Genomic DNA, 26,428 nt, shown 5'->3' with positions numbered 1-26,428 from the left:
AGAATGGGAGAAGATATTTGCAGGATATGTCTCTGACAAAGGTTTAATAACCAGAATCCATAGTGAACTCAAACATATTAGCAAGAAAAGAACAAGTGATCCCATCTCAGGTTGGGCAAGGGACTTGAAGAGAAACTTCTCTGAAGAAGACAGGCGCATGGCCTACAGATACATGAAAAAATGCTCATCATCCTTAACCATCAGAGAAATGCAAATCAAAACTACTTTGAGATATCATCTAACTCCAGTAAGATTAGCCCACATCACAAAATCCCAAAACCAGAGATGTTGGCGTGGATGTGGAGAAAAAGGAACGCTTCTGCACTGCTGGTGGGAATGCAAACTAATATGGTCCTTTTGGAAAGATGTTTGGAGAATACTTAGAGATCTAAAAAATCGATCTGCCATTCGATCCTATAATTCCTCTACTACGTATATATCCAGAAGATCAAAAATCTCACTGTAATGAAGATATTTGTACCAGAATATTTATTGTAGCCCAATTCATAATTGCTAGGTCATGGAAAAAACACAAGTGCCCATTGACTCGTGAATGGATTAATAAATTGTGGTATATGTACACCATGGAATATTATGCAGCCACAAAGAAAGATGGAGACTTTACCTCTTTCATGTTTACATGGATGGAGCTGGAAAATATTCTTCTTAGCAAGGTATCCAAAGAATGGAAGAAAAAATACCCAATGTACTCAGTCCTAATATGAAACTAATTTATAGCTTTCATAGGAAGGCTATAACCCAATCTCAGTACAAGTATATGGGGAAGGAGACAAGGGAGGGGAAGGGAGGGGAAGGGAGGGAGAGGAAGGGTCGAGGGAGGGTGATTGGTGGGTCCACACCTAGGGTGCATCTTGGAAGGGTGCAGGTGAAGTTTACTAAGTGTAGAGTATAAGGGTTGAACACAATAATTAAGAAAATGCCATGCTATGTTAACCAGTTCGGTGAAAATATTTCAGACTGTATATGGAACCAGCACATTGTACTTCATGATTGTATTATTGTACACAGCTATGATTTAATTAAAAAAAAAGTCACCTGAGACTTGGGGTCCAGGAGTGGACATTTCCTTCATGTTTTTTAAGAGCATATATGTACTGGATTTTAATGTAAAAGGTCCTGATTTTTCAAACACCACGTGACACCTAACAAATCAATTCAGTTAGAGATGCACCAGTTTACAGCCCTTGCTGTAGAAAATGGAGGACCACTGAGGTTTGGAGACTAAAGAAGGGACCTCAGGATAATGGCAATATATGAAGAGTAACAATTTGGTGTGAAATCAAATACATTTTTTATGTATTTATGATCTCTCAAATATTACCCTACAAATAGAACATTTGTTAAGGACACAAGCAACTGAGTCCTAAGTAGCAAGAAAGGCCATGGTTGAATTAGGCACTGTGGAGGTTGAACTTTGCAAAGGTGGCCACAGTGCATTTTCCACATGGCTGTTCTTTTGCAATGTGAACTTGCCAGTCCTCCATCAAGAAATGGATTCTAATTCTGCTCCAATTGAACCTATCACGATAGAATGCAGTGGAAGCGATACTTTGTGATTTCCATGAGCCTTCCAGCTTCTACCACATTCTCCTGGGATACTCATATCCAGACTGTTACCCTGAGTGATGTGTGAAGCTTCCTTGCACATCGTCTCCTCATTAATACCCAACCGTTAGCCTAAGAGAAGCTGAAACCACACAAGGAGGCCACACATAGGTTTTGTGGTTTGCAGTCCCGGCTGAGCTCAGCCCAAAGCAGACCAGGGGCCAGACATGTAAGTGAAGAAGCCTCCATGATTCCAACCACCAGATCTTTAACCTCTCCCCAGTCCTTCAAGTCTTCCCAAATGAAGTCTCAGCTATCACATGGTGAAGCGGGACCCTGACTGACTTTCTCAACTGCAACATTTATGAGGCTAACAAAATATTGGCTTATACCACTAAGTACTGAGGTGGTTTGTTTACATCAGTAGATTATCAAAACATCCTTGAACTACATACATGTAGTATGGACCACAGATAGCAGTGGGCATAAAAATGCAATGTCCACATAAAGACCGAGACTCCAACTGCCCCTGAAATGCAGAAAACGGGAAGGTGAGGTAAAAACACATTTTTATTTCTAATCAGCTTCCAGGCGATTCTAATGTAGATACTTCTGACTACATTAAATTTCAAAAAGGCAATTATACTACTGGCAACTCCCCCCAAAGAACTGATAGATCCCAAGATTCATTTGTACAAAACACCAGAATTCTCAGCACTCAATTCAGAAAGTTTCCTTGGAAGTGTAAGAGGCACCACACCACTGCCGTATAGCGGCCTTTGTTGAGGGGGTTGGTCCCGTATTGTAAGTTAACATTCAGTAACCTGGGACTTCGCTGTGGCATTCTTCATGTAGTCCAGTTTAGCCAGAGTTAAATTACCTGCTCTTGGTAAACAACTTTTTTAATTAAATGCACTGTCCTTGAAAATTAACCAAAATGGTAAATACACTTGTAACTATATATTTGCCACCTTGAAATTAATGTACTAGGTATAAGCCCAATAAAGAAAAAGAATCAAGTCTTGAAAAATTAAGCCAAAATAGTTTTATGCTTATACTGAAGAGGCTGGCCTTATAATGATGACTAGAATTCAGGAGACAAGGGAGGTTTCAAACCAATGGAAATTGATGGTAGACTAGAAAAAGCCCTTAGAACCTCCTTCTCTCCCAAGGAGTTTCTCCTTTGATAATGAATCTCGTCAAAACCACATGTAAAGAGGATTTATTTTTAAAGTTACTTTGCAGCAGTGTAGGTGAAGTTAATATTCCTATTATGACTAACCATTTTTCTGACCTTATTTGTTCTCTTATTTCCTTTACTAATAAAAGGCAATTTTCTCTCAAATCTTTCTCCTGGAATAGTCTATCACAGCGATATTGATTGTTTTGAAAAATCTATAACTTCCCAAATATGTTGTTTCTTTTTCATTATTTTTTTAAATGTTGCTTTGTTTTTCATTCTTTTTGCTTTCTGGTATGAAATCTGAAAACCCTGTTCATGAAACTATCTTTACTTAAACATAACTTAAGGGCGGCGCTTGTGGCTCAAGGAGCAGGGCGCCAGTCCCATATGCCAGAGGTGGCGGGTTCAAACCCAGCCCCGACCAAAAAAAAAAAAAAACACAAATGCCTATTTAAACATAACTTAATCTTGAGTTTACTCCAATTCATAAACTTGAGAAGTTAGTTATCATTTTTTTTCACAAAACTAAAGCCAAAATAAATTTAAAGACTTCAAAATTTACTTTAACTTACTAAAATTAATATTATGAATATTCTCCCTGTTTTAATGCTTAAAATACAACAATTAACATGAATTACAGATTAATTTCCGTTGTCACCTAAACTATGCCAATTTTTTAGTTATAAAGTCCTAAGCACACAATTTGTCATGCATTTATTATACAGATGCAGCCTCTTTTAATAGCACAGATGTATGTGTATATAAAAAAATCTTCTTAGAAGAAGGAAATGGTCTAGATAAACTAAAAATATTATGCTTCTGGCATTCAACCTATTCTGATAAATTTTGTCTTAACCTACATAGCATAGTCATGTTGTTGAGCGATGCTGATATCTTTATGTATTAAAATACCAGACACAAATTCTAAGCTAAATATAGCTTATGGAAGTTTTTCATCAGGCCCCAATACTCTTTAGAACTGAAATACTATTAATATTATATGTGTCATGTAGAATTACCATTTTGAAATTGAAACTGAAGAAAACGGTCTTTTTTTACTTGGCGTTTATAACAGATTCCTTAGGAGTTAATGTCACTCCTCCAGTTTATTTCCTATATATTTCCTTCTGTTTTATTGAAGCTGTCTTTACAGTTTAGTTAGTAGTGTCCAATAAAATCATGTGCTGTGGATGAGAGCGATGCAGTTTTCCATCTTCATCTCTCTAAACTCTATAGACTGGGTTATAGCTTTCATATGAAAGCCATAAATTAGTTTCATAGTAGGGCTGAGTACATTGGATACTTTTTCTTCCATTCTTGAGATACTTTACTAATTTATGGCTTTCACATGAAAGTTATAACCCAGTTATAACCTAAGAATAGGGAAAAGGGGGAGAGGGAGGGGAGGGAGGGAAGATGGGCGGAGGAAGGGTGATTGATGGGATTACATCTGCGGTGCACCTTACAAGGGTACATGTGAAACTTAGTAAATGTAGAATATAAATGTCTTAACACAATAACTAAGAAAATGCCAGGAAGGCTATGTTAACCAGTGTGATGAAAATGTGTCAAACGGTCTGTAAAATCAGTGTATGGTGCCCCCATGATCTCATTAGTGTACACAGCTATGATTTAATAATAAAAAATAAAAATAAATAAACTCTACAGACTGCCTATCTTCAGATACAGTAAACTTCTCCTAAGTAATTATGCAATTAACAACTAAACAGTAGTGTTTAAAATGAGAAAGAAATATTATGGGTTGATATCTAGGGCACTAATTGCTTAGAAATACTGTGAGCCTTTCAAATGAAACTACTACACCCATAAAATTCTAGCCTACAACTTGTGGCCCTGAATTTCTCCATTCAATTTATAATGGCACCAACAGTCTTGGTCTCAGGCCATTAACTCTTCCTAGGATGGCATTAATCCCCAGGAAATGTCCTCTGACTCAACTCCTACTGATGAAACGTAGGCAGAGTTTCTTGGAGAGAGAGAGAGAGAGAGAGAGAGAGAGACACACACACACACACACATTGTCTCTCTCTTTCTCTCTCTCTCTTACATACACACACACATACACACACACATACACCAAACATACATGGTGAGTCCAGAACCTGAGGAATATCAAAGCTGGAAAGGCTTTCTTTTTTCTTCTCTAACAAAGCAATCAGAAGCACCTCACCTAAGGCTTTGCTACCCTGTCAGTGACTACCTGCCTATTACTCCCAAATTAATAAAACAAAACAAAATAACAAACATTTCATAGAAAGGTAGTTTTAGGAAATTGAGTACTTGAGAAGATTTATGGTAAAATCTATAACTAAAAACAATCTATAATATAGTTACACCTTCTTTGTCCACAGATCAACATAATAATCTATCACATGTTTATTAGAGGGATGGATAGATGGATGAATGGGTGAATGAATAGGCTAACTGATGGACAAATGTTTGATGAATATAGCTGGATCCACGTGGTAAAGACAGAGTCCAATCAAAACATGATAGCATTAAAACATTTCCTTTACTATAATTAAAATATTTCAAAAATCCTAAAATATTTCACCTATTTATCACCGAGAAAATTTTAAATATTTTACGTCCACATAAAATTTCTCACCAAAATGCTACATAAGCCCACATAAAATAGAAATATTTCAAAGAAAAATTATTATTTTCATAAATAATTGCATTGTAAATCTAACATCTTTGTGAAAAATAAAACACAAAATCTGGACAGAATGTATAATCAAAATATTAAACCTCTAACTATAAAAATATATTAAAGCTTCCTTTGTCTGCAATATTAAAAGCTTTTTGTTAAACATAAAAAATTCTTAAATTATCAATAACTAATATTATACACTTTTTTCTTCTTCCAGTAACCTTGGGGCGTGCCTACCAAGCAGATCAACTTTCAGGCTGTTGTTTACCTTTGCAAACTCTTCAGACTTTCTGTTTTATTCATTACCTTCCCAAAGTTAAGTAATTTTAATTATGAAGTCATTCATTATTAATAAATTCTTCTATACCTGACTGCTAATTTGCTCTTCCTGGGAATTTTTAAATTATAAAATGTCATAACTTTGAATTAATAATCAAGGTGATTTATTTTAAATATATTTATAAAACATAAATATAACAACTACTAACATACTGATATTATCTTTAGAGGATTTTCTATGTGCTGGTTTTTAATATATTTTTAATTCTTTTGGACATTAAAACCTTTCAAATACAGGCAACTTAGATTCCATTTCCCTTATCTATGTGATGTAAGTAGACACGCATGTAGAGACACACATCAATCATCAGTAACTTATAACTATCTATATCCCATCTTATTTGGTTTTCCTTTCTAAGTAGACCACAGTGCTCTGCTTATTTTAACGGTGAAAGATATAAATTTTTCTCACCTGCCCTTTGAGAAAATGCAAAGTCAGCTAACCTAAATTTAGCAATTACCTTGTTGCTGACAGGGCCTTCTGATGATGTGGGAATCATTCTCAGGCTTGCTGGATTTCTGCCAGATTTTGTCATTCAGAGTTTTTCCTTCTAAAGTGAAGCAGAAGATTGGTTAGCAGAATTTACAGTAACACCTGTCTGGTAAGGGTAAAAAAAATTTGAAATTAAAAAAAATATTCAGCATACAGGTGTAACTTGGTAAATGATATCTTAAAAAATTTCTGTGGCCTGTCCCAGGGAGTTCCAGTCCCTCATACACCCTAGGGGTCCAGTGGGCTGCCCATTTATTTGTGGTCCCCATGCATATATGGTAGACTAGTGATGCTCAAGTGACTCTTGATAGCTTTACGATTATTCTTTGAAATCATTACCTTGAATGCACAACCATTTATTTTTACGTCTAAGTAAAAATATCCCCACCTTTCACATTGCCTATCATTTTGAACAAGATGATTAAGTGTATAGACAGAGCACTGAAATGTGATAGTTTCAAAAAACTGTAAGATTCTGGAGTGTAAGGACCTCAATTTGCATAGCTCTGACTTCTTAACTCCTAAAGCAGGCCCTAGATATGTAAAAAATAAAAGGCATCAAATGAAGAATTGTGTTTACTTCTAATCACCTACGCAAGATTATTCTACATGCTGTGACATCCATTGAGAAAACAAATTTAAATAAGGCAACAAAAGCTGAGCATGGACTTTAACAGAGCATGCTGTGTTGCTTTTGAAGTCAGTTTTCTCTTGTATTTTGATTATAGAAAATGCAGTTGATTAGCAAGAATTATGTAAGAATGAAAACAGATGTAGTTTTGTATGCACAAACAGAATAGACTGCTCCAAGAATGCATCTAGATGGAGAATCACGTTTTGCCTTACTTTCTTTTAATTAGGACTGTGAGCTATTCAAATCAGGTTTGATATTCAAAATATTTAACAACTAGTGCTTATAAGACCCTGAGAAATGAGATAAACTCAGAACCTACAGATTCCACTGTTGAAAGAGTGTAAAACCCAACAAAATGCAGATATCCTTGGAGGATGTACCACTGAAGATTATTACCTTGGTCAGATAAGCTCTTCAGAGCCTGCCTGGAAACTGGTTTTAACAAAAGAAGGAAAAGGGGATGAATACCTGACTCCTGAGCTCTGCTGGGGGGAAGGAAAGGAGACCAGGTACACACTGCATAAAAAAATGAACTCTTGGCTAGATAATCCAGACGTTTTACCATTGTGGATGCTTTACAATTACTGACTCACTAGATTCTACAAAGGAAGAAGAGAGATGATCTATCAACTTTCTTAACATAATTTCTTAAACATAATTATTAGAATTTGATCTTTTACTTTAGAATTAAAGTATCACTCAAAGCAATTGCCTTAATTATTACTGTGAATGTTATATCACAAAAACTAAGGTGAAATCTGGTATATGAAATGCTATGGACATCTTTTGTAACAAAACCATTTTCTTCATCTTTTTTATTTGCTCTGAGATTCATAGGTCTGAAAAGATTTCTACCAGGTCACCTTGACCATAGACTAGCCAAGCTAAATGTGGAGAGCTGGAGAGCTAGAAGATAATCAACCAACAAACCACCAAAGAAAATTCTTCTTTTCAAATATAAAAGGAAATTATTCTGAATAAATTGATGATTCCTTTGTCTTAATTTAAAATTAGAATAGAACCACATTTCTTTTATTTTAATTTCTCCTATAGAATTCAAAGACAACACGATTTGACTTTCATTAATCACTTATGGTTGTTTTATAGCCAGAGCAGTAGAAAAGTACTTTCAGAGAAACAGAATATATCATTTACAGGAGTAACCTGTACTAACCAAATATTTTATTTTCTGACACAAATCTCCGGAATGACCTAGAAAAATAAGAGAAACAGTTATTTAAGTCCAGATATAATAAGTAATATTTTAACCAAATGGAAATTAGAATGTGTGCAATGCTTTTAAGAGTAGAAATAAATTGTACCTCTAAATGAAGACTACCTACAATCTTGCATTTTCCTAATCCTAAATGGTAGATTACAGTTAATCCAAGTACAATCTTGGTCTGGAAATTTCTATGCAATATGGAGAAACTAATATTCATAAAACCTGAATAAAGAATGTGGCATTTTTGCATGAATATACCTCAGGAAAACCAAATAATTAATAAGGGAAAGTTCTTTGCCAGATAATTCTTCTTAATACCCTGTTTCCCGAAAATAAGACATCCTCCAAAAATAAGACCTACTTACAGGAAAGATAAGACATCCCCTGAAAATAAGACCTAGTGCATCTTTGGGAGCACACCTTAAAATAAGACACTGTCTTATTTCCGGGAAACAGTGTAAATGCAGAAAGAATAATGCAGCTTGAATATACTCATTATACAATTCCTAGTAAAGCAGTGGATCTGGGAAATAATCACCAATTGCTGCCAAAGCCAATAGTGGAAAGGCTGATGGCTCATCTGTGCCGAGGTGTTCCACCTGATGTCATCTGAACCCACTGAGCAGTATGACCATCACAAAAATACGGGGACCGGATTTACAGCTTACGGTGCAAAGCAGCAGGAGGCACATGTTCACTGCAGGCCGACTTTTAAATATATACATTCGAATCATATCCCTTTTTGTATATACATGTATTTGAATCTTATCGCATCTTGATAAACATTTACAGGAAATACAGCAGGTAGAAGAACATGTTTTTAAAAATCACAAGGATTCAGTCAGCAAAATTCAAAAATTATGGGGAGTTCTTAGGATGCACACCACAGATTCTTCAACAAATAAATGAAGAGGCCTGTAAATTGTGAGACGTGCACTGAATGCATTGCATGGAGCTCTTTGATTTCAATAAACCAACTCTGAAAACTCCCTTGAAGCTATCTGAGGACTTTTAAAATTAACTTTGTGTCATGTCATTTTTCTTATTTTGTTCTATTTTCTATTTTGTTTCTAATTTTCTTATTTTTGTTCTTTTTTGTGCAGTAATGATATTGTGATTATGCTTATTTAAAAAAAAAGAGCTCTTTTTTGTAATAATATATACTGAAGCATGGAATTATATACCTGGCATCTGCTTTATTAAAGAAATAGTGGGGATAGGGTGGGGGGGAGTAGAATGGATAGAGATAAAGTGAGATTGACCATAGGTTGACGCTTACTCAAGTTTGGCTCTGTGAGTTCATCATTTCTGTTTCCTCTGTATGACTGAAAATTCCCATAATAAAATGTCTTAAAACAATGGGACTCTGCTGATCCGCTATGCTAGTCAATTGACACATGGGGTGAGCACACGTGTTCTCTACATATAGTTAACTTTTTTATATTAATAGCTTAAGTGTTTCCCACTATTGATATTGATAACCATTAAATTAAAGTTCATCCTTTTTTATAAACCTAGAGTTATAGGCAAAATCCTGCATATATAAGGTTTCTTCTTTTCTTAGCCATTCAGGGGTCCTCCAACTACAGCCTGCAGGCCACATGCGGCGGTGTGATTGTATTTGTTCCCGTTTTGTTTTTTTACTTCAAAAGAAGATATGTGCAGTGTGCATAGGAATTTGTTCGTAGGTTTTTTTAAAACGACAGTCCAGCCCTCCAATGGTCTGGGGGACAGTGAACTGGCCCCCATTTAAAAAGTTTGAGTACCCCTGGGACATCCCTTGACACATAGAAAGCATTTTACAAAAACTATTTATAATATCATAAAGTATGAAGTAGGTGTTTAATAACATGAGATGTTATTCCTTTCTGGAGAATAGTAAGCAAAAAGAAAATTGAGGAACCCAAAGGGGTCTTCAATTTTATTGTAGTTGGGTGGATCTGAGGAGCAACCTAATTGGTTTGCTTTATCTGGTAAACATAGCTGAGCAACATCAGGCACTTTCTCTTAAATTCATCCTGCTTCTGTCTTTCCATGTTTTGGAATCCTCTAATTTGTGGAAGCAGAAATCAAGCCCACTGCTACAATTTTGTTTAAGCATTTGCTCTGAAACTCGGAAAACTCCCTTGAAGCTATCTGAGGACGTTTAAAATTAACTTGGAATTAATGAATTCGTGAATTATTTATCTATGGAAAGAATAAACAGCCTCTTAGGTGGAGCAGTACCACTGAGAAGGGCCCCGCCCGGGTCCGTTTTCACCCCAGCTCACGCTTGCAGTGCCAGTGCAGTATTTTAAGTAGTTAACTGTGGCTAAAATACAACTACCCCTGCCTAGAAGGTGCCCAATGTTGTTAGTCATCCGATTACCTACTTTCTATGAATGTGCTTTATATCTTTAACTGAGAGAACAGTTAGAGCAGGAAAGAGGAAAGAATATGAAAAGCAGAGTGCCGAGTGAAGATAAAGCAAGGGCTGTGGAGAAATCGGACACACAGAAAAAAACTTCACGTTATTCACAGGTTGGCCTCAAGACCAATTCACGGTGCAAGGAAACTATTTTCCTGTAGCACCAGCAGCCAAGCTGGAAATTTCCACTTAAACCAGCTTCCTGCCCCTGTGTATTTCCCGCTGTTAATTAAAATCTCGTTACCTTATGCAACATCTGTATGTCACGTCCTCTGGCAGCTGGATGGGCTGAATGTAAAGCTCAGCCTGACCTAAATAGCCCAAACCTCTTTGCAAACACATTTTTATGTGGATTAGAAAAATTCTTCAGAAGATTTATAGGTCACCGATAGAAATATGTTTTATGTAGGCTTCCACTTTAATCTGAGCCTAGTTTAGACACATGTTTCTTCTTCTGAAAATTTAATTTTCACATTCCTGTCTACAGGAATGTCACAGCGCAGATTTCCTATGCATCAGCATAAACAGAGAACTGATAGCAGAGTGATACACACTCAGATTTGTACATGACAGTTTTTTAAAAGAAGTGCTCTGGTAGGAAGCCCACTGAAATATTCATATTCAATAGCATAGAACTAAGAGAACATAAAGTTTACAAAGTAAATTTGACTTACTTTTCTTTTTTTGGTCTTGCATTCTCCAAATTAGAAACTTCCTGTAAAATAAAAATAACAAAATAAAATAACAAAATAAAACTACTCCAAGATATCAGAAAGAGAAATCAAGTATAGATCACCTCGTTCATTTTGCTTTTTTTCCTAGAAAAATGACTGATGTATTCCCCCGTCGTATTTTAGTTGTGTGTCATAGAATCTTGGCTTAAGTTTTTATTAATTTCTTCTTTTGTCTGTGTAACTTCAAGAAATGTAGGATGCTTCCTTTATTAGCCAGAGCTTATGCCTTATTTTAAGCCCTTACCACTTAATGTAAACAGGTCTTTTACATAAAAACATGCAATGAAATCCTCACAACCTCAAGCTCCCATACCTCATTAACCCATCAAATTCAAGGTGAGCGATACTTACCTAGGAGGATATGTTAATTACATTATGTACTTTTCTTTTGAGAAAGATGGAAAGTAGCCTATCCCAATACCCTGAGGGTGTTGAAACTCATCTCTGATTCATCTGACATTTTTCTTTAAAGCAACTGACTGTTGTGTAAAATCCCTTAGGCTTTTGGAAGAAGAATATGTCACCACATCTTTTAACATTCTTGAAGTAACTCAAACAGCTGTCAGGTACCATTGAGAACCCTCAAGAATCACTATCATTCATCCACGCCTTCATTCAGAAAACATGCACTAACACTACACATCTACTACATAATAGGCAACAGATCATGCTCTGGAGAGGTTTGTTTGTAGGAATTTATGTGTCAGAGAAATTTTTGACCATATTTCACTTAGGGATGGAAAAACACAAATGCTAATGGTAGGAGGAATGGTGAATGAAAATCAAAAAAAGGGAAGTTGGTTTTATTATTCAAATGGTTAATAGTATCCGTCTGACCACAGTCAAAACCAAGATAACCTCCTCTCTATATAGTGATGGAGCGGGCCATTTGTCTAATTCTTCCTCATTTTATTTGTGCCAAGATTTAAATGTCAGAGAAAAATTTAAATTTCCTATTTTCTCAGTTATTGAGCAGAGGTTCAATGAAACCCCTCATGCCAAAACAATCAGTTCCTGAACTTGAGAAAAAAATTTTGCCATGTTTGAAATGCCACAGATCCACCAGATGACTAGAGGACACTGCTAGTAGAGAAGTGGGAGAGGGAGGTTGTGGGGGACAGTGACATGAACTGAGACATGAGTAGTGACATCAATAGGCCTTTGAAGAATAAATTGCCAGACTGACTATCCTTTCCATTCTCCGTGTTTTCTCATCATGTGTCCTAAGAGTACCTAATGTCTATTCAAGGTCTTTTTATGAAATTATAATATTTAGGTCTTGGGCCAGATGTTTCTAAACCTTAGACCAGAAACTAATTATGTTCCTTTCCCCACAATCAGCAGCCATACACATTTAGCCAATCTTGGGACAGTCATCAGGAGAAAAGATGGCCATCTATCTCTGTAGTGATGTTTCTCTGTCATAAATATTTGGAACTTGCTAGGAACATGTAGGCTCCAATGTTCACACAATCTATGTAGTCTGGGCCAAATGTGTCTCAATAGTTAGAATCCATCATCCTGAATAATTTGTAATATGGGTATAGCTAGATCTCCTGGGAATATGAATCTTTCACTCTTAGGAATAGATGCCACTTTTTTGTGAGAAGAGAGAGAAAGGGTGTTTAATGCAGAGTTAGCCAGTACAATACATAGATGTGCAATAAGAAAGATGGGAAATAGGTACTTTTTTTTAGGTACTTTTTGCATTTTTAATCATTCAAGTTACAGTATTTTTTAATCAATTTATTATATCAGTATTTCATTGTATTTGCTATCAAAGAAATTAATTGCAAATGGTTCACAAAATTTAAGTGCAAGTGTTTGAATTGGGGGAAAGAGAATATTACTCAGCACAGCCTTCTGTTTCACCCAAGTTAAGGCTTTGTTAATACTTAGAGCCAGGTGCAACCCACATGAAGCTGGTTAAGTACTTGAGATTGTTGATTTTGGTGAAAGTCACACAATTAGCTTCTGGATTGTGGTTTGGAGACATCTGTACCAAAACTGAAAGACTGTCATAAGACTATGGATAGAGATTGGTTATTTTTAGAATGTACATTGTCATAACATACTCTAGGGTCTATCCACTTTCCTCTGTTTTATTGAAATTGGAGTCATTGAAATTTTGCTTATAATAGATCAGTTCAGGTTTGGGACTCTTTTGTTAATGAACTTTCTTGTAGTGAATACTTTAGAAACATTTTTGAGCTAAAATTTCTTTTTAATTTAGAGGAGATACCCAGAAAAAAGAAGGTCTAAGATTACAGAAGTCTTCTCCAGGACACACCTGTGAGATCCTTCCCATAGTGACTCAGCTCTTCAGTATTTGTAGAAACTTAACTTCCTGGGACCTGGAAACCAACACTTGCCTTGGTTCTGCAAAAGCCTGAGCACATTTCTTCAGCTTGATTCAAACTGAACAATAAGAAAGGTACCCATAGACCAGAACTTTTTGACTAGGGATAAAAAGGAGAAGACTGAGCCAGTCGGGGAGTAACGCCATCTTGAATTCTGTGCTGTTGCTCTGCCAGCTGAAACAAAGCCTTTTCTCTTTTAAACACAGTGTTTGGGTATTTGTTCTCTCCATGTGGCCTCATCTTCCTGCAACATAATCACTATTAAGATAAAAGAGTTAATGTAGTTCTTGGGCAATCTGCTTCCTCCAAGGGTAGAGAGAGCCAAGCACGTTAAATGAGGGTTTGAAGTGTGAGTATATGAGGACGTGGGATTACTTAAACAGGCCAGCATCGACCTAATGAAAATATAAGGTCTGTTCCCTGGATGTTGCCTAGTTGTATTTTACCATTGAACTGGTTTTTTAGTACCCCTCCAACCAGACTCAACACAGCAGTGGAGAATGTAAACAGTTTTTCAATACTGACTGCTGCTCGCATAAGATGACCGTCACATATGTCGGAGTTCAGACCCTGGGTTCTTTATTCCTAGAAGGGGTAAGTCAAAGAAAGACTACATACAGCTTTATTGTTAGAACTACAGTTATGTGTGTGCACATGCACGTGTATATGTGTGTGTGTTATATTTAAAACTCCAACGGAAAGACACCATTTCAGAGAGTTAATGAAGTAGTTCTGTCTCGTTCATTAATTTGACACTTGCCATAAATACTAAGTAAATCTTACTCCTGTTAGCCTTCATTTCATTATCCCCTAAATCAAGCACTAATCGTTGGTCTTCCCTTTCATTCACTAGAGAGTTTGTGTCTTAATTCAATTTCTACCCCTGGGAATTGTCAGGAAAATAAAAAATGAAATGTAGGCAAATTATTACAAATGGACCAATAGAAAGTAAAAAATATGTCCAACCTGTGTTATTTTTAATGTGAATAAGGGTAAGATCCAGGAGTAAAACATTTCCATATAGCTATGTAATTAGGTCCAATTTTTGAAAAATAGAAATGAAGAAAGAGAAAATGTTCCTTAAAAGAAGGGATAAATTTTAGATACCCAATGCTATATTCCTATTCTCATGCAGCGGTTACAGATGACTGTCCTTTGAGGTTGAGTCTAATATGTGCCTGTTTCTTGCATGATTGGTTTTTAAATCTTACTTTCAAATCACAAAGTCAAAAGGAAAAATGAAGTGAGTATGTCAGGAGCTGATTTTGCCTGGCTAATGAAAATGTGAAAGGTGTTTCTCCAACAGAGAAAACTGATTGGCAATAATTGGTTGTGTAGATCCCATAAAGAATTTTTAAGATTATGGAGCTGATGTGATCTGATCTTTGATTAGCAAATGAATAAACAAAGGCTCAAAATGGTAAAGTGACTTATCTAAGGTCATGCATCTAGTGCTTTACCTTGATTAAATGTAGGTTGCTTTTTATAAATTCTAATATATTCCTTTGGGATGGAGCAATTCCTTTATTCCTTCCTACATTCACATTTGAGTCATTAAACACTTATTGAGCATCTACTATGTACCAGACACTATGGGAGAGGAGAAAATATTTCTTTCCTCATTCATCCTAAGGTCAGGTCTGACATGCCTATGACAAAAGACAGATTAACAGGAAAAAAGATACATATTTGTTTAATAAAAATTTTATATGGCACAGGAGCTTTCAGAAATGAAGAGCCAAAGACCAGGGAAAACTGTGCATTTTTATGCACAGTTGTGCAGAAGTATGATCAGAGGACAAAGGATGTGATCTAATGGTAATTAACTGGTGGGAACTTAGCAAGCCTTTGTGTTCACATTCCGTTTGTCCTCTCTGGGTGACATTCCTTCCCTCTGAGTATAGAGGAAAGATACCTGTCACCTGAGGGTCTTCAAGGAAAGAAAGAAGAAGCTCAGGGAGTGACCTTCCTAGGTTCTGGCCTACTTCAAGAAAAAATGGTGAGAGGAATTCTAATTTCTGTCTTCAGTTTAAGGGGAGAAAGAGGTAAGGGGAATTTCAGTTTCTATGGCCCACTTTAGGGAAGGGAGGGCACAGAGAGTTCTTTCTTCTATGGTGGTTTTCTTAGACTTTCCTTCAGTCTAAGGCACTCAGTGTGACAAGTATTTTGATGTAGATTTCCTGCAACCTATCATTGTTTTTCATGCAAATTACAAGTGAAATTGTCTTTCTCTCAATTATTTATTTCAATGTCTGTTCACCTCAGTATCCTATTGGATTCTGTTTTCTTAATTTTGAAGATTGAATGAGCTAAGCTCTGTAAAATCTTACATTATGCCATACTGAAGTTACTTACAGATGATGATATTTCTCCCAGATGAATTATTCACTAACGGTTATAGAATTCTGATATTGAGGAAAGAGTTGAACATAAATGCAAACACATATATACATACACATACATATAACTTTCACTAAGGTAAGCTCATTGAATTTCTATTTTGTTCAACTTATTGTCTTGCAAAAGTAAGATTATTTGATTGTATAATTAAAATTGTTTTATTAATGTTAAAACACATCTATTTAATCACATATGTGCTCTAATTATACTTCTGCATATCCAAACTAAAAGAGTGTGTTTCTGGACATGTCTTAGCTTTCTGGGCTTCAAAAAAGTTCCTACAGATGGTTGAAAAAAATAAGGAAATTGCTGGAAGTTTCTTCTTTTAATTTAGTAAACACCATCAAAAATGATGATTATGGTGCTTCAAAGTTGACAAACTTTGCAGTACACTTAACACTACCAGGGAGATGAAAAAATATATATCCAGGTGTCAGTTCTGTTCACAAAGCAAGGAGATTTATCTGACTGGACTATAAATGATCACAGATGTAAAGGGAAGGGGTGCTACCACCCAGGAGCTCCTCTGTCTTGCCCATACACCTGACTGTAAACATGTGGAGAAAATCCCACAAAGGATAAGTCTCTTACATGATGGAGCAGATCATTTGGGAGAGGGAAATGTTGGTAAATATACCTCATATGAGTCCAGTTGCTTAAAAAAAGTTGCTAATGATGACAAGGTTTAAGCCCCTTTTCTAATTTCTTGATTTTACACATGTGCAAAATAATAACAGTGGAATACTCATATAGTTTTAAGCATAGTTCTAAAGGCTTTACATATAGTAATTCATCAAATCCTCACAATAATCCTATGAGGTTGCTACTATTATGACATCCTCAATTTATAGATGATTAAAATGAGGCACAGGATAGTCAACATTCTTGCCTAACCTGGCTTAATAGTGAGTAATAAAACTGAGATTTCATGCTTGGTGTCTTTACTACTATGTGATACTACTTGTGTCCATGACTGCATACAGAACCCACCTGTCTTCTAGTTCAGAGATTTCGCAAATCAGCATTATTGCCCAAGAGAAAGGTTAGCTACAAAATTGTAGTGAAAACATAATACCAAATGCCATTAAGAAACAAAAATACAAGAAAGAATACCCTTCTCAAAGCAATAATACCATACATGTATTATTTGAAGACAAATGTGTAGATAGCACATGATGTGTTTTAATGGCATTCATAATTTTATGAATGCCATCATCATTATCCCAAAATGCCCAGTAACCTATGACAGATCATTTAATTAAAAGTGGGAACTTCAGGAATCAATAAATTTAGATGACACTATATGCATTAGAGCTCCCAAGTTTATTACTGTGATAATGTTATGGTTCTTGGGGAAAACACATTTCGACCCCCCATGAGAATGAAATGAGAAGAAAAAACATCTAAACAGTTCATCTCATCCTGTTGAAAAAGTAGACTTTTTCTGTCCAGCTCCTGTCTTGGAGTAACAACCCAAAACAGCTAATGAATTCTGGTTCCCCTAGGAGGGTGATATACAGCACCTACACACAGATCCTCCTTGCAAGGCAGATCATACAATGTGAAAGGCCTAGAGAACCCACAGGGACCATATCGAATGCATCAGGGACAGAGCTTGTAAATTACATGTGACCTCTGCCATTTGTCTCCTGGTATGCCAAGCAAGCTCTTTATCAATCCCAAAGTAACAAACTCTTCTGACAGCACTGTAAATTTTCAAGATGGCAAAACAAGTTACCTAAGGGATGCTTATTTGCACTATAACCATCCTCCTTTTCAAAAAGATTCCCCCTGTATTTCTTGAAACTGAAGAGCTCTGTTAAGCATCCTTAAACATGTTATAATCTATGCAATTATATTTACACAAAGTTTTTAAATGGGGAATTAATAACTAATGTTTATTAAGTGTCATATATGTATTATCTGCCACTTGTATCAACATCTTATTTAATCCTCATAGCCACAAATGAAACCAGAGCAAGCCAAACAAACTTGTAAGAAGTGTGATAGAAAATCAAATGGGTAAAAACATCAAATTTCAACCTTACAGTGGAAAGGCACTGAACTGATACCCCAGAACCTGACTTGTTCTCCCACCTATGCTACTAAACTAGCAACATCCAAGGACTCTCAGAGGTGCAGTTGGTCAGCTGCTCACATCTGTGGAATGAAGGTTGGTGAATTGAAACAATCCATGGTTCCTGATCTATAGTAGTCTAATTCAAAGTTAATAGTGATGCCAAAAGCTTTTAAAAGACAATTAAAGTGGAACTGGGCTTTTTTTCCTTTACAGATTTCTTTAAAAAGTGTTTAAAGTGAGAACCATGCCTTTCTTTAGATTCAATTATTAACTGTATCATAGCCTAGGAAATAAAAAAGAGAATAGAACATAATCTTAATCTGTTGATTTCATTTTATTTTAACATAAATGTCTTTTTATGGAAAGAATGTAACTATAACCATCAAAATGTGTTTATATATGAACCAGTGGCAGAAGAATAACTTATGGGACCATAGCTATTATGGGGAAATTAAAAATGAAAGAAAAGTTCAATCTTTTTAATAAACACAGATCACATCTTATATGTTGGCTTGTTATGAGTCATTATACAATCTAGAAATCAAAAAAAAAATAAGAAAAGGGTCACATGCACTGTTTTGATGCTGACTCCTTTTGTTCATAGTTTGATGAAGTCCTAACTGATAGGACGCCATTATTAATGTCACTTTTTCCTTTAGTGTCTGTTATTAATAGCTTTGTCAATGCTGATGCTACTATAAGACAGAACAAAAAACTCCCAATTTTAATAGTTCAGAGCCAAGTAAGAAATGCAGTTAAGTGCTCAGAATACCAATCTGGGAATCACCTACCTTGACTTACCCATTACTCACCCATTCTAAGAGGACATCTCACATTTCAATGTGTCCATTTATCCATTTATAAGACACTAGACTCTAAGTGCTTTTTAAGCACCTTGTGAAAGGTGCTGGGACACTATGCAATAATAATGTCTTAATGACCTCTCTGTCACTGTTTTTAACTCTAGATCTTCCTTTTTAAGCCCAGCTTAAATCTCATCATCTCCATAGAATTTGTACCGTTAAACCACAAACCACGTTTCTGTTCCTAGAGTTAACACCTATTATTAATCACTTACCTTGTTGCAGCCATCCTGCTAATAATGTGAAATACATTGTCGCTTTTTATTCACACATTATGATTAAGAGGTAAAAAATAGTTTCTTCATTTTATAGAAGAAGAAACGAGGGCTTTTTAAAAGAGTTTAAGGAACTTGTCCAAGATCAGGGCTGGTAAATTTCAAGGTTGGGATTTTTACAATATTTGTTTGACCCTCTCAAATTCAGTGCTCTTGATCACTACATGATAGTATTTCTTCAAATTCCTTCTGGAAATTCTTATTCCAATTAGGCTTCATAGTTACATTAAAGAATTTAATCACATAGTTACTAAAGTTACTCTCTAGATATTTGGAATATGTATATATTTCTTGCTGAAGTGGTTATCTGTGTCATTCATTGATCCTAAGATCAATGTGTAGAAGAAGAAAAAAAGACAAAAGAGAAGAAGGAAGGAGAGAAGGGAGGGAGGGAGGGAGAGAGGGAGATAACGAAGGAGGAAGGGAGGGAGAGAAGAAGATGGAAGGGCTTCTAATTTTCCTTGCCATTAGAATTAAGATGTGTTGTTTATGTCCCATCCATCACATACACCAACTTAAGATACTGATACAACTGATACAAAACCACCTAAGATGTAGGGAAAGGCAAAAACAAAATGTCACAAATCTCAGCAGAGTCCATGTGCTTCTGGAGGCCGCCCCTGTGATAGTGGCTCCTGGATTTGGCCACTTCCTGATTGTGGGAGCCGCAGTGGCTCTCTTGAATGGTCGGATTTATTGCGTGCTTCTCAGAGTAATTCCAGCAAGTTTATAGTATGTGTCTTCAGAGTCCAATAATTCCGAGCCTTATGTAACCTCAAGTATATTCTTTTCTATTTAAATTACCTAGCATGGATTTGTTTATCTTCAAATAATCCTGATCCGTATCTTGTTAGATTAATTTTAGTTCCTGTATTTATTAGCCAATGTACAACAAAATCACTCCAAAATTAAATGGCTTATAACAATACACTTTTATGATCTCATAGGTTTCTGTAGGTCTAGACTATGAGCATGAATTGGTGGGCTGTTTGTTTGAAGGGCTCTCCTGGGGTTGTAATCAATTGTTCAACCAAAGTTTCAGCCGAGGACAATATCTTCTTCTACGCTCACTCAGTGATTGCTGGCAGCATTCAATTTTATGAAGGCTGTTGGAGTGAAGGCCTTACTTCCTTGCTGGCTATGGACTGAATGCGGATCTCCTTTCCTTACCATGTGGCCTCTTCCACTTGGGCTCTTGCTATATCATAACATGCAAGCAAATAAGTCAATGGAAATAGTCTCCTAGCAATTATTTTGTATCCTAACCACAAAAGTGACACCTTACTATCCTTTCCATAGTCTATTGAAATCAAGTCACATTTAAGGGTGAGGATCACACAAGGACATAGATACCAAAAGGCAGATGTGATGGTTAATTTTATATGTCAACACGACCAGGCCATAGTACCCAGATATTTAGGATAACACCATACTTTCACTGTGAAAGTATATTTTAGATGAGATTAAAATTAAATCAGTAGACTTCCATAAAGTGGGTGGACCTCATTTAATCAGCTGAAGTCTTTAAGACCAAAAGACTGTAGTGCCCCAAGCAGGAGGGAATTTTGCCTCCAGACTACCTTTATTTTTTTTATTAAAATTAAATCATAGCTGCGTACATTAATGCGATCATGGGGCACCATACATTGGTTTTATAAACAGTTTGACACATTTTCATCCCACTGGTTAATATAGCCTTCCTGGCATTTTCTTAGTTATTGTGTTAAGACATTTATATTCTACATTTACTAAGTTTCACATGTACCCTTGTAAAATGCACTGCAGGTGTAATCCCACCAATCACCCTTCCTCTGCCCATCCTCCCCCCTCCCTTCTCTCCCTTTCCCCCTTCCCCATATTCTTAGGTTATAACTGGGTTGTAGCTTTCATATGAAAGCCATAAATTAGTTTCATAGTAGAGCTGAGTACATTGGATACTTTTTCTTCCAGTCTTGAGATACTTTACTGAGAACAAAGATCTTTGTACCAGAATGTTTATTGCAGCCAAATTCATAATTGCTAAGTCATTGAAAAATCCCAAGTGCCCATCGATCCATGAATGGATTAATAAATTGTGGTATATGTACACCATGGAATATTATGCAGGCTTAAAGAAAGATGGAGACTGCAGGATCAAATGGGAGGTCTAGCTTGAGTGCTTTGAGGTTTCTCCATACTTCCTTCCAGAAAGGTTGTACTAGTTTGAAGTCCCACCAGCAGTGTAAAAGTGTTCCCTTCTCTCCACATCCACGCCAGCATCTGCAGTTTTGAGATTTTTGTGATGTGAGCCATTCTCACTGGGGTTAGATGATATCTCACGGTTGTTTTGATTTGCATTTCTCTAATATATAGAGATGATGAACATTTTTTCATGTGTTTGTTAGCCATTCGTCTGTCATCTTTAGAGAAAGTTCTATTCATGTTTCTTGCCCATTGATATATGGGATTGTTGGCTTTTTTCATGTGGATTAATTTGAGTTCTCACTGGGCATCTACCCAGAAGGAAAAAAATCCTTTTATCATAAGGACACTTGTACTAGACTGTTTATTGCAGCTCAATTTACAATCGCCAAAATGTGGAAACAGCCTAAATGCCCACCAACCCAGGAATGGATTAACAAGCTTTGGTATATGTATACCATGGAATACTATTCAGCCATTAAAAAAAATGGAGACTTTACATCCTTCGTATTCACCTGGATGGACGTGGAAGACATTATTCTTAGTAAGGCATCCCAAGAACGGAGAAGCATGAATCCTATGTACTCAATTTTGATATGAGGACAATTAATGACAATTAAGGTTATGGGGGGGAAAGCAGAAAGAGGGACGGAGGGAGGAGGGTGGGGCCTTGGTGTGTGCCACACTTTATGGGGGCAAGACATGATTGCAAGAGGGACTTTACCTAACAATTGCAATCAGTGTAACCTGGCTTATTGTACCCTCAATAAATCCCCAACAATAAAAAAATAAAAAAAAGAAAGATGGAGACTTTACCTCTTTCATGTTTACATGGATGGAGCTGGAACAGACTACCTTTAGACTGCAGTTACAACATCAACTTTTCCCTGGGTCTCCAGCCTGCTAGCTTGTACTACAAATTTTGGACTTGCTATCCTCCACAACAGTATTTAAAGACAACTCTTTAAAATGAATCACTCTGCCTAGATAGACACACCCACTCAAACACACACACACACACACACACACACATATCCCTTAGTTCTGTTTCTTTTTTTTTTTTCAAACTTTTTTTTTCTTTTTTTTTTTTTTTTTATTGTTGGGGATTCATTGAGGGTACGATAAGCCAGGTTACACTGATTGCAATTGTTAGGTAAAGTCCCTCTTGCAATCATGTCTTGCCGCCATAAAGTGTGACACACACCAAGGCCCCACCCCCCTCCCCCTTCCCTCTTTCTGTCCCCCCCATAACCATAATTGTCATTAATTGTCCTCATATCAAAATTGAGTACATAGGATTCATGCTTCTCCATTCTTGTGATGCTTTACTAAGAATAATGTCTTCCACGTCCATCCAGGTTAATACGAAGGACGTAAAGTCTCCATTTTTTTTAATGGCTGAATAGTATTCCATGGTATACATATACCAAAGCTTGTTAATCCATTCCTGGGTTGGTGGGCATTTAGGCTGTTTCCACATTTTGGCGATTATAAATTGAGCTGCAAGAAACAGTCTAGTACAAGTGTCCTTATGATAAAAGGATTTCTTTCCTTCTGGGTAGATGCCCAGTAATGGGATTGCAGGATCAAATTGGGAGGTCTAGCTTGAGTGCTTTGAGGTTTCTCCATACTTCCTTCCAGAAAGGTTGTACTAGTTTGAAGTCCCACCAGCAGTGTAAAAATGTTCCCTTCTCTCCACATCCACGCCAGCATCTGCAGTTTTGAGATTTTGTGATGTGGGCCATTCTCACTGGGGTTAGATGATATCTCAGGGTTGTTTTGATTTGCATTTCTCTAATATATAGAGATGAGGAACATTTTTTCATGTGTTCGTTAGTCATTCGTCTGTTGTCTTTAGAGAAAGTTCTATTCATGTCTCTTGCCCATTGATATATGGGATTGTTGGCTTTTTTCATGTGGATTAATTTGAGTTCTCTATAGATCCTAGTTATCAAGCTTTTGTCTGATTCAAAATATGCAAATATCCTTTCCCATTGTGTAGGTTGTCTCTTTGCTTTGGTTATTGTCTCCTTAGCTGTACAGAAGCTTTTCAGTTTAATGAAGTGCCATTTGTTTATTTTTGTTGTTGTTGCAATTGCCATGGCAGTCTTCTTTATGAAGTCTTTCCCCAGGCCAATAGCTTCCAGTGTTTTTCCTATGCTTTCTTGGAGGATTTTTATTGTTTCATGCCTTAAGTTTAAGTCCTTTATCCATCTTGAATCAATTTTTGTGAGTGGGGAAAGGTGTGGGTCCAGTTTCAGTCTTTTACATGTAGACATCCAGTTCTCCCAACACCATTTATTGAATAGGGAGTCTTTCCCCCAAGGTATGTTCTTGTTTGGTTTATCAAAGATTAGGTGGTTGTAAAATGTTAGTTTCATTTCTTGGTTTTCAATTCGATTCCAAGTGTCTATGTCTCTGTTTTTGTGCCAGTACCATGCTGTCTTGAGCACTATGGCTTTCTAGTACAGACTAAAATCTGGTATGCTGATGCCCCCAGCTTTATTTTTGTTACAGAGAACTGCCTTAGCTATACGGGGTATTTTCCGGTTCCATACAAAATGCAGAATCATTTTCTCCAAATCTTGAAAGTACGATGTTGGTATTTTGATAGGAATGGCATTGAATAGGTAGATTGCTTTGGGAAGTATAGACATTTTAACAATGTTGATTCTTCCCATCCATGAGCATGGTATGTTCTTGCATTTGTTAATATCCTCTGCTATTTCCTTTCTGAGGATTTCATAGTTTTCTTTATAGAGGTCCTTCACCTCCTTCGTTAGGTATACTCCTAGGTATTTCATTTTCTTTGAAACTATGGTGAAGGGAGTTGTGTCCTTAATTAGCTTCTCATCTTAACTGTTATTGGTGTACAGAAAGGCTATTGACTTCTGGACATTGATTTTATATCCTGAAACATTACTGTATTTTTTGATGACTTCTAGGAGTCTTGTGGTTGAGTCTTTGGGGTTCTCTAAGTATAAGATCATGTCGTCAGCAAAGAGGGAGAGTTTGACATCCTCTGCTCCCATTTGGATTCCCTTTATTTCCTTGTCTTGCCTAATTGTATTGGCTAGAACTTCCAGCACTACGTTGAATAGTAAAGGTGACAGAGGACAACCTTGTCTGGTTGCAGTTCTAAGAGGAAAAGCTTTGAGTTTTACTCCATTCAGTAAAATATTGGCTGTGGGTTTGTCATAGATAGCTTCAATCAGTTTTGGAAATGTGCCACCTATGCCTATACTCTTCAGTGTTCTAATTAGAAAAGGATGCTGGATTTTATCAAATGCTTTTTCTGCATCTATTGAGAGGATCATGTGATCTTTATTTTTGCCTCTGTTAATATGGTGGATAACGTTTATAGACTTGCGTATGTTAAACCAGCCTTGCATCCCTGGGATGAAGCCTACTTGATCATGATTAATGACTTTTTTGATAATAAGCTGCAATCTATTGGCTAGGATTTTGTTCAGAATTTTTGCGTCTATATTCACGAGATTGGTCTGAAATTCTCCTTTCTGTTTGGGTCTTTTCCTGGTTTTGGTATCAGGGTGATGTTTGCTTCATAGAATGTGTTGGGGAAGATTCCTTCTTCCTCAATTTTTTGGAATAATTTCTGCAGTAAAGGAATAAGCTCTTCCTTGAAGGTTTGATAGAATTCTGGAGTGAAGCCATCTGGACCAGGACATTTTTTGGTTGGAAGCTTTTTTATTGTTTCTTTGATCTCAGTGCTTGAAATTGGTCTGTTCAGGAGCTCTATTTCTTCCTGGCTGAGTCTAGGGAGAGGGTGTGATTCCAAATATTGATCCATTTCTTTCACATTGTCAAATTTCTGGGCATAGAGTTTCTGGTAGTATTCAGAGATGATCTCTTGTATCTCTGTGGGATCAGTTGTTATTTCCCCTTTATCATTTCTGATTGAGGTTACTAGAGATTTTACTTTTCTGTTCCTCGTTAGTCTGGCCAATGGTTTATCTATTTTATTTATTTTTTCAAAAAACCAACTCCTAGTTTCATTAATTTTCTGAATGATTCTTTTGTTTTCAATTTCATTGATCTCTGATTTGATTTTGGATATTTCTTTTCTTCTACTGAGTTTAGGCTTAGATTGTTCTTCTTTTTCCAATTCCATAAGATCTCACGTGAGATTGTTGATGTGCTCTCTTTCTGTTTTTCAAATGTAGGCATCTGAAGCGATGAATTTTCCTCTCAAAACTGCTTTTGCAGTATCCCACAGGTTTTGGCAGCTTGTGTCTTCATTGTTGTTATGCTCAAGGAAGTTAATGATTTCCTGTTTTATTTCTTCCTGCACCCATCTGTTATTCAACAGAAGATTGTTTAATTTCCATGCCTTTGGGTAGGGTCGAGCATTTTTGTTAGAGTTGAAATCCACCTTTAGTGCCTTATGGTCTGAGAAGATACAAGGTAAAATTTCAATTCTTTTGATTCTGTTGATATTTGTTTTGTGTCCCAGGATATGATCAATTTTGGAGAATGTTCCATGGGGTGATGAGAAGAATGTATATTCTTTATCTTTGGGATGGAGTGTTCTATATGCGTCTATCTAGCACAGTTGTTCTAGGGTCTCATTTAAGTCTCTTATATCCTTGTTTAATTTCTGTTTAGAGGATCTGTCCAGCTCTGTAAGAGGAGTGTTAAGATCCCCTGTTATTATGGTATTATCAGATATCATATTGCTCAGACTGAGTAAGGTCTGTTTCAAGAATCTGGGAGCATTTAAATTGGGTGCATAGATATTTAGAATTGAAATGTCTTCTTGTTGTATTTTTCCCTTGACCAATATAAAATGAACATCTTTGTCTTTTTTGACTTTAGTTGCTTTAAATCCACATGTATCTGAAAATAAGATTGCAACTCCTCTTTTCTTCTGAATTCCATTTGCCTGAAAAATTGTCTTCCAACCTTTGACTCGGAGTTTCAATTTGTCTTTTGAAGCCAGGTGTGTTTCTTGCAGACAGCAAATGGATGGCTTGTGTTTTTTAATCCAGTCAAC

At 36.3% G+C, this 26,428-nt stretch overlaps 1 protein-coding gene across 1 annotated transcript in view; it reads right to left on the bottom strand.

The window, feature by feature from the left end:
- Positions 1 to 26,428, bottom strand: part of SAMSN1 (SAM domain, SH3 domain and nuclear localization signals 1) — a 186,249-nt gene that overhangs the window by 143,546 nt on the left and 16,275 nt on the right. Inside the window, 3 exon segments of the mRNA XM_053564719.1 lie at positions 6,224 to 6,313; positions 8,064 to 8,101; positions 11,196 to 11,236. Of these exon segments, the coding sequence (XP_053420694.1) occupies positions 6,224 to 6,313; positions 8,064 to 8,101; positions 11,196 to 11,236 (169 nt within the window).

The sequence above is a fragment of the Nycticebus coucang genome, chromosome 16 (assembly GCF_027406575.1).
Source record: "Nycticebus coucang isolate mNycCou1 chromosome 16, mNycCou1.pri, whole genome shotgun sequence".
NCBI classification, from domain to species: Eukaryota; Metazoa; Chordata; class Mammalia; order Primates; family Lorisidae; genus Nycticebus; species Nycticebus coucang.
The sequence above is the reverse complement of the archived record's forward strand: the minus strand, read 5'-3'. Positions and strand labels throughout refer to the sequence as shown.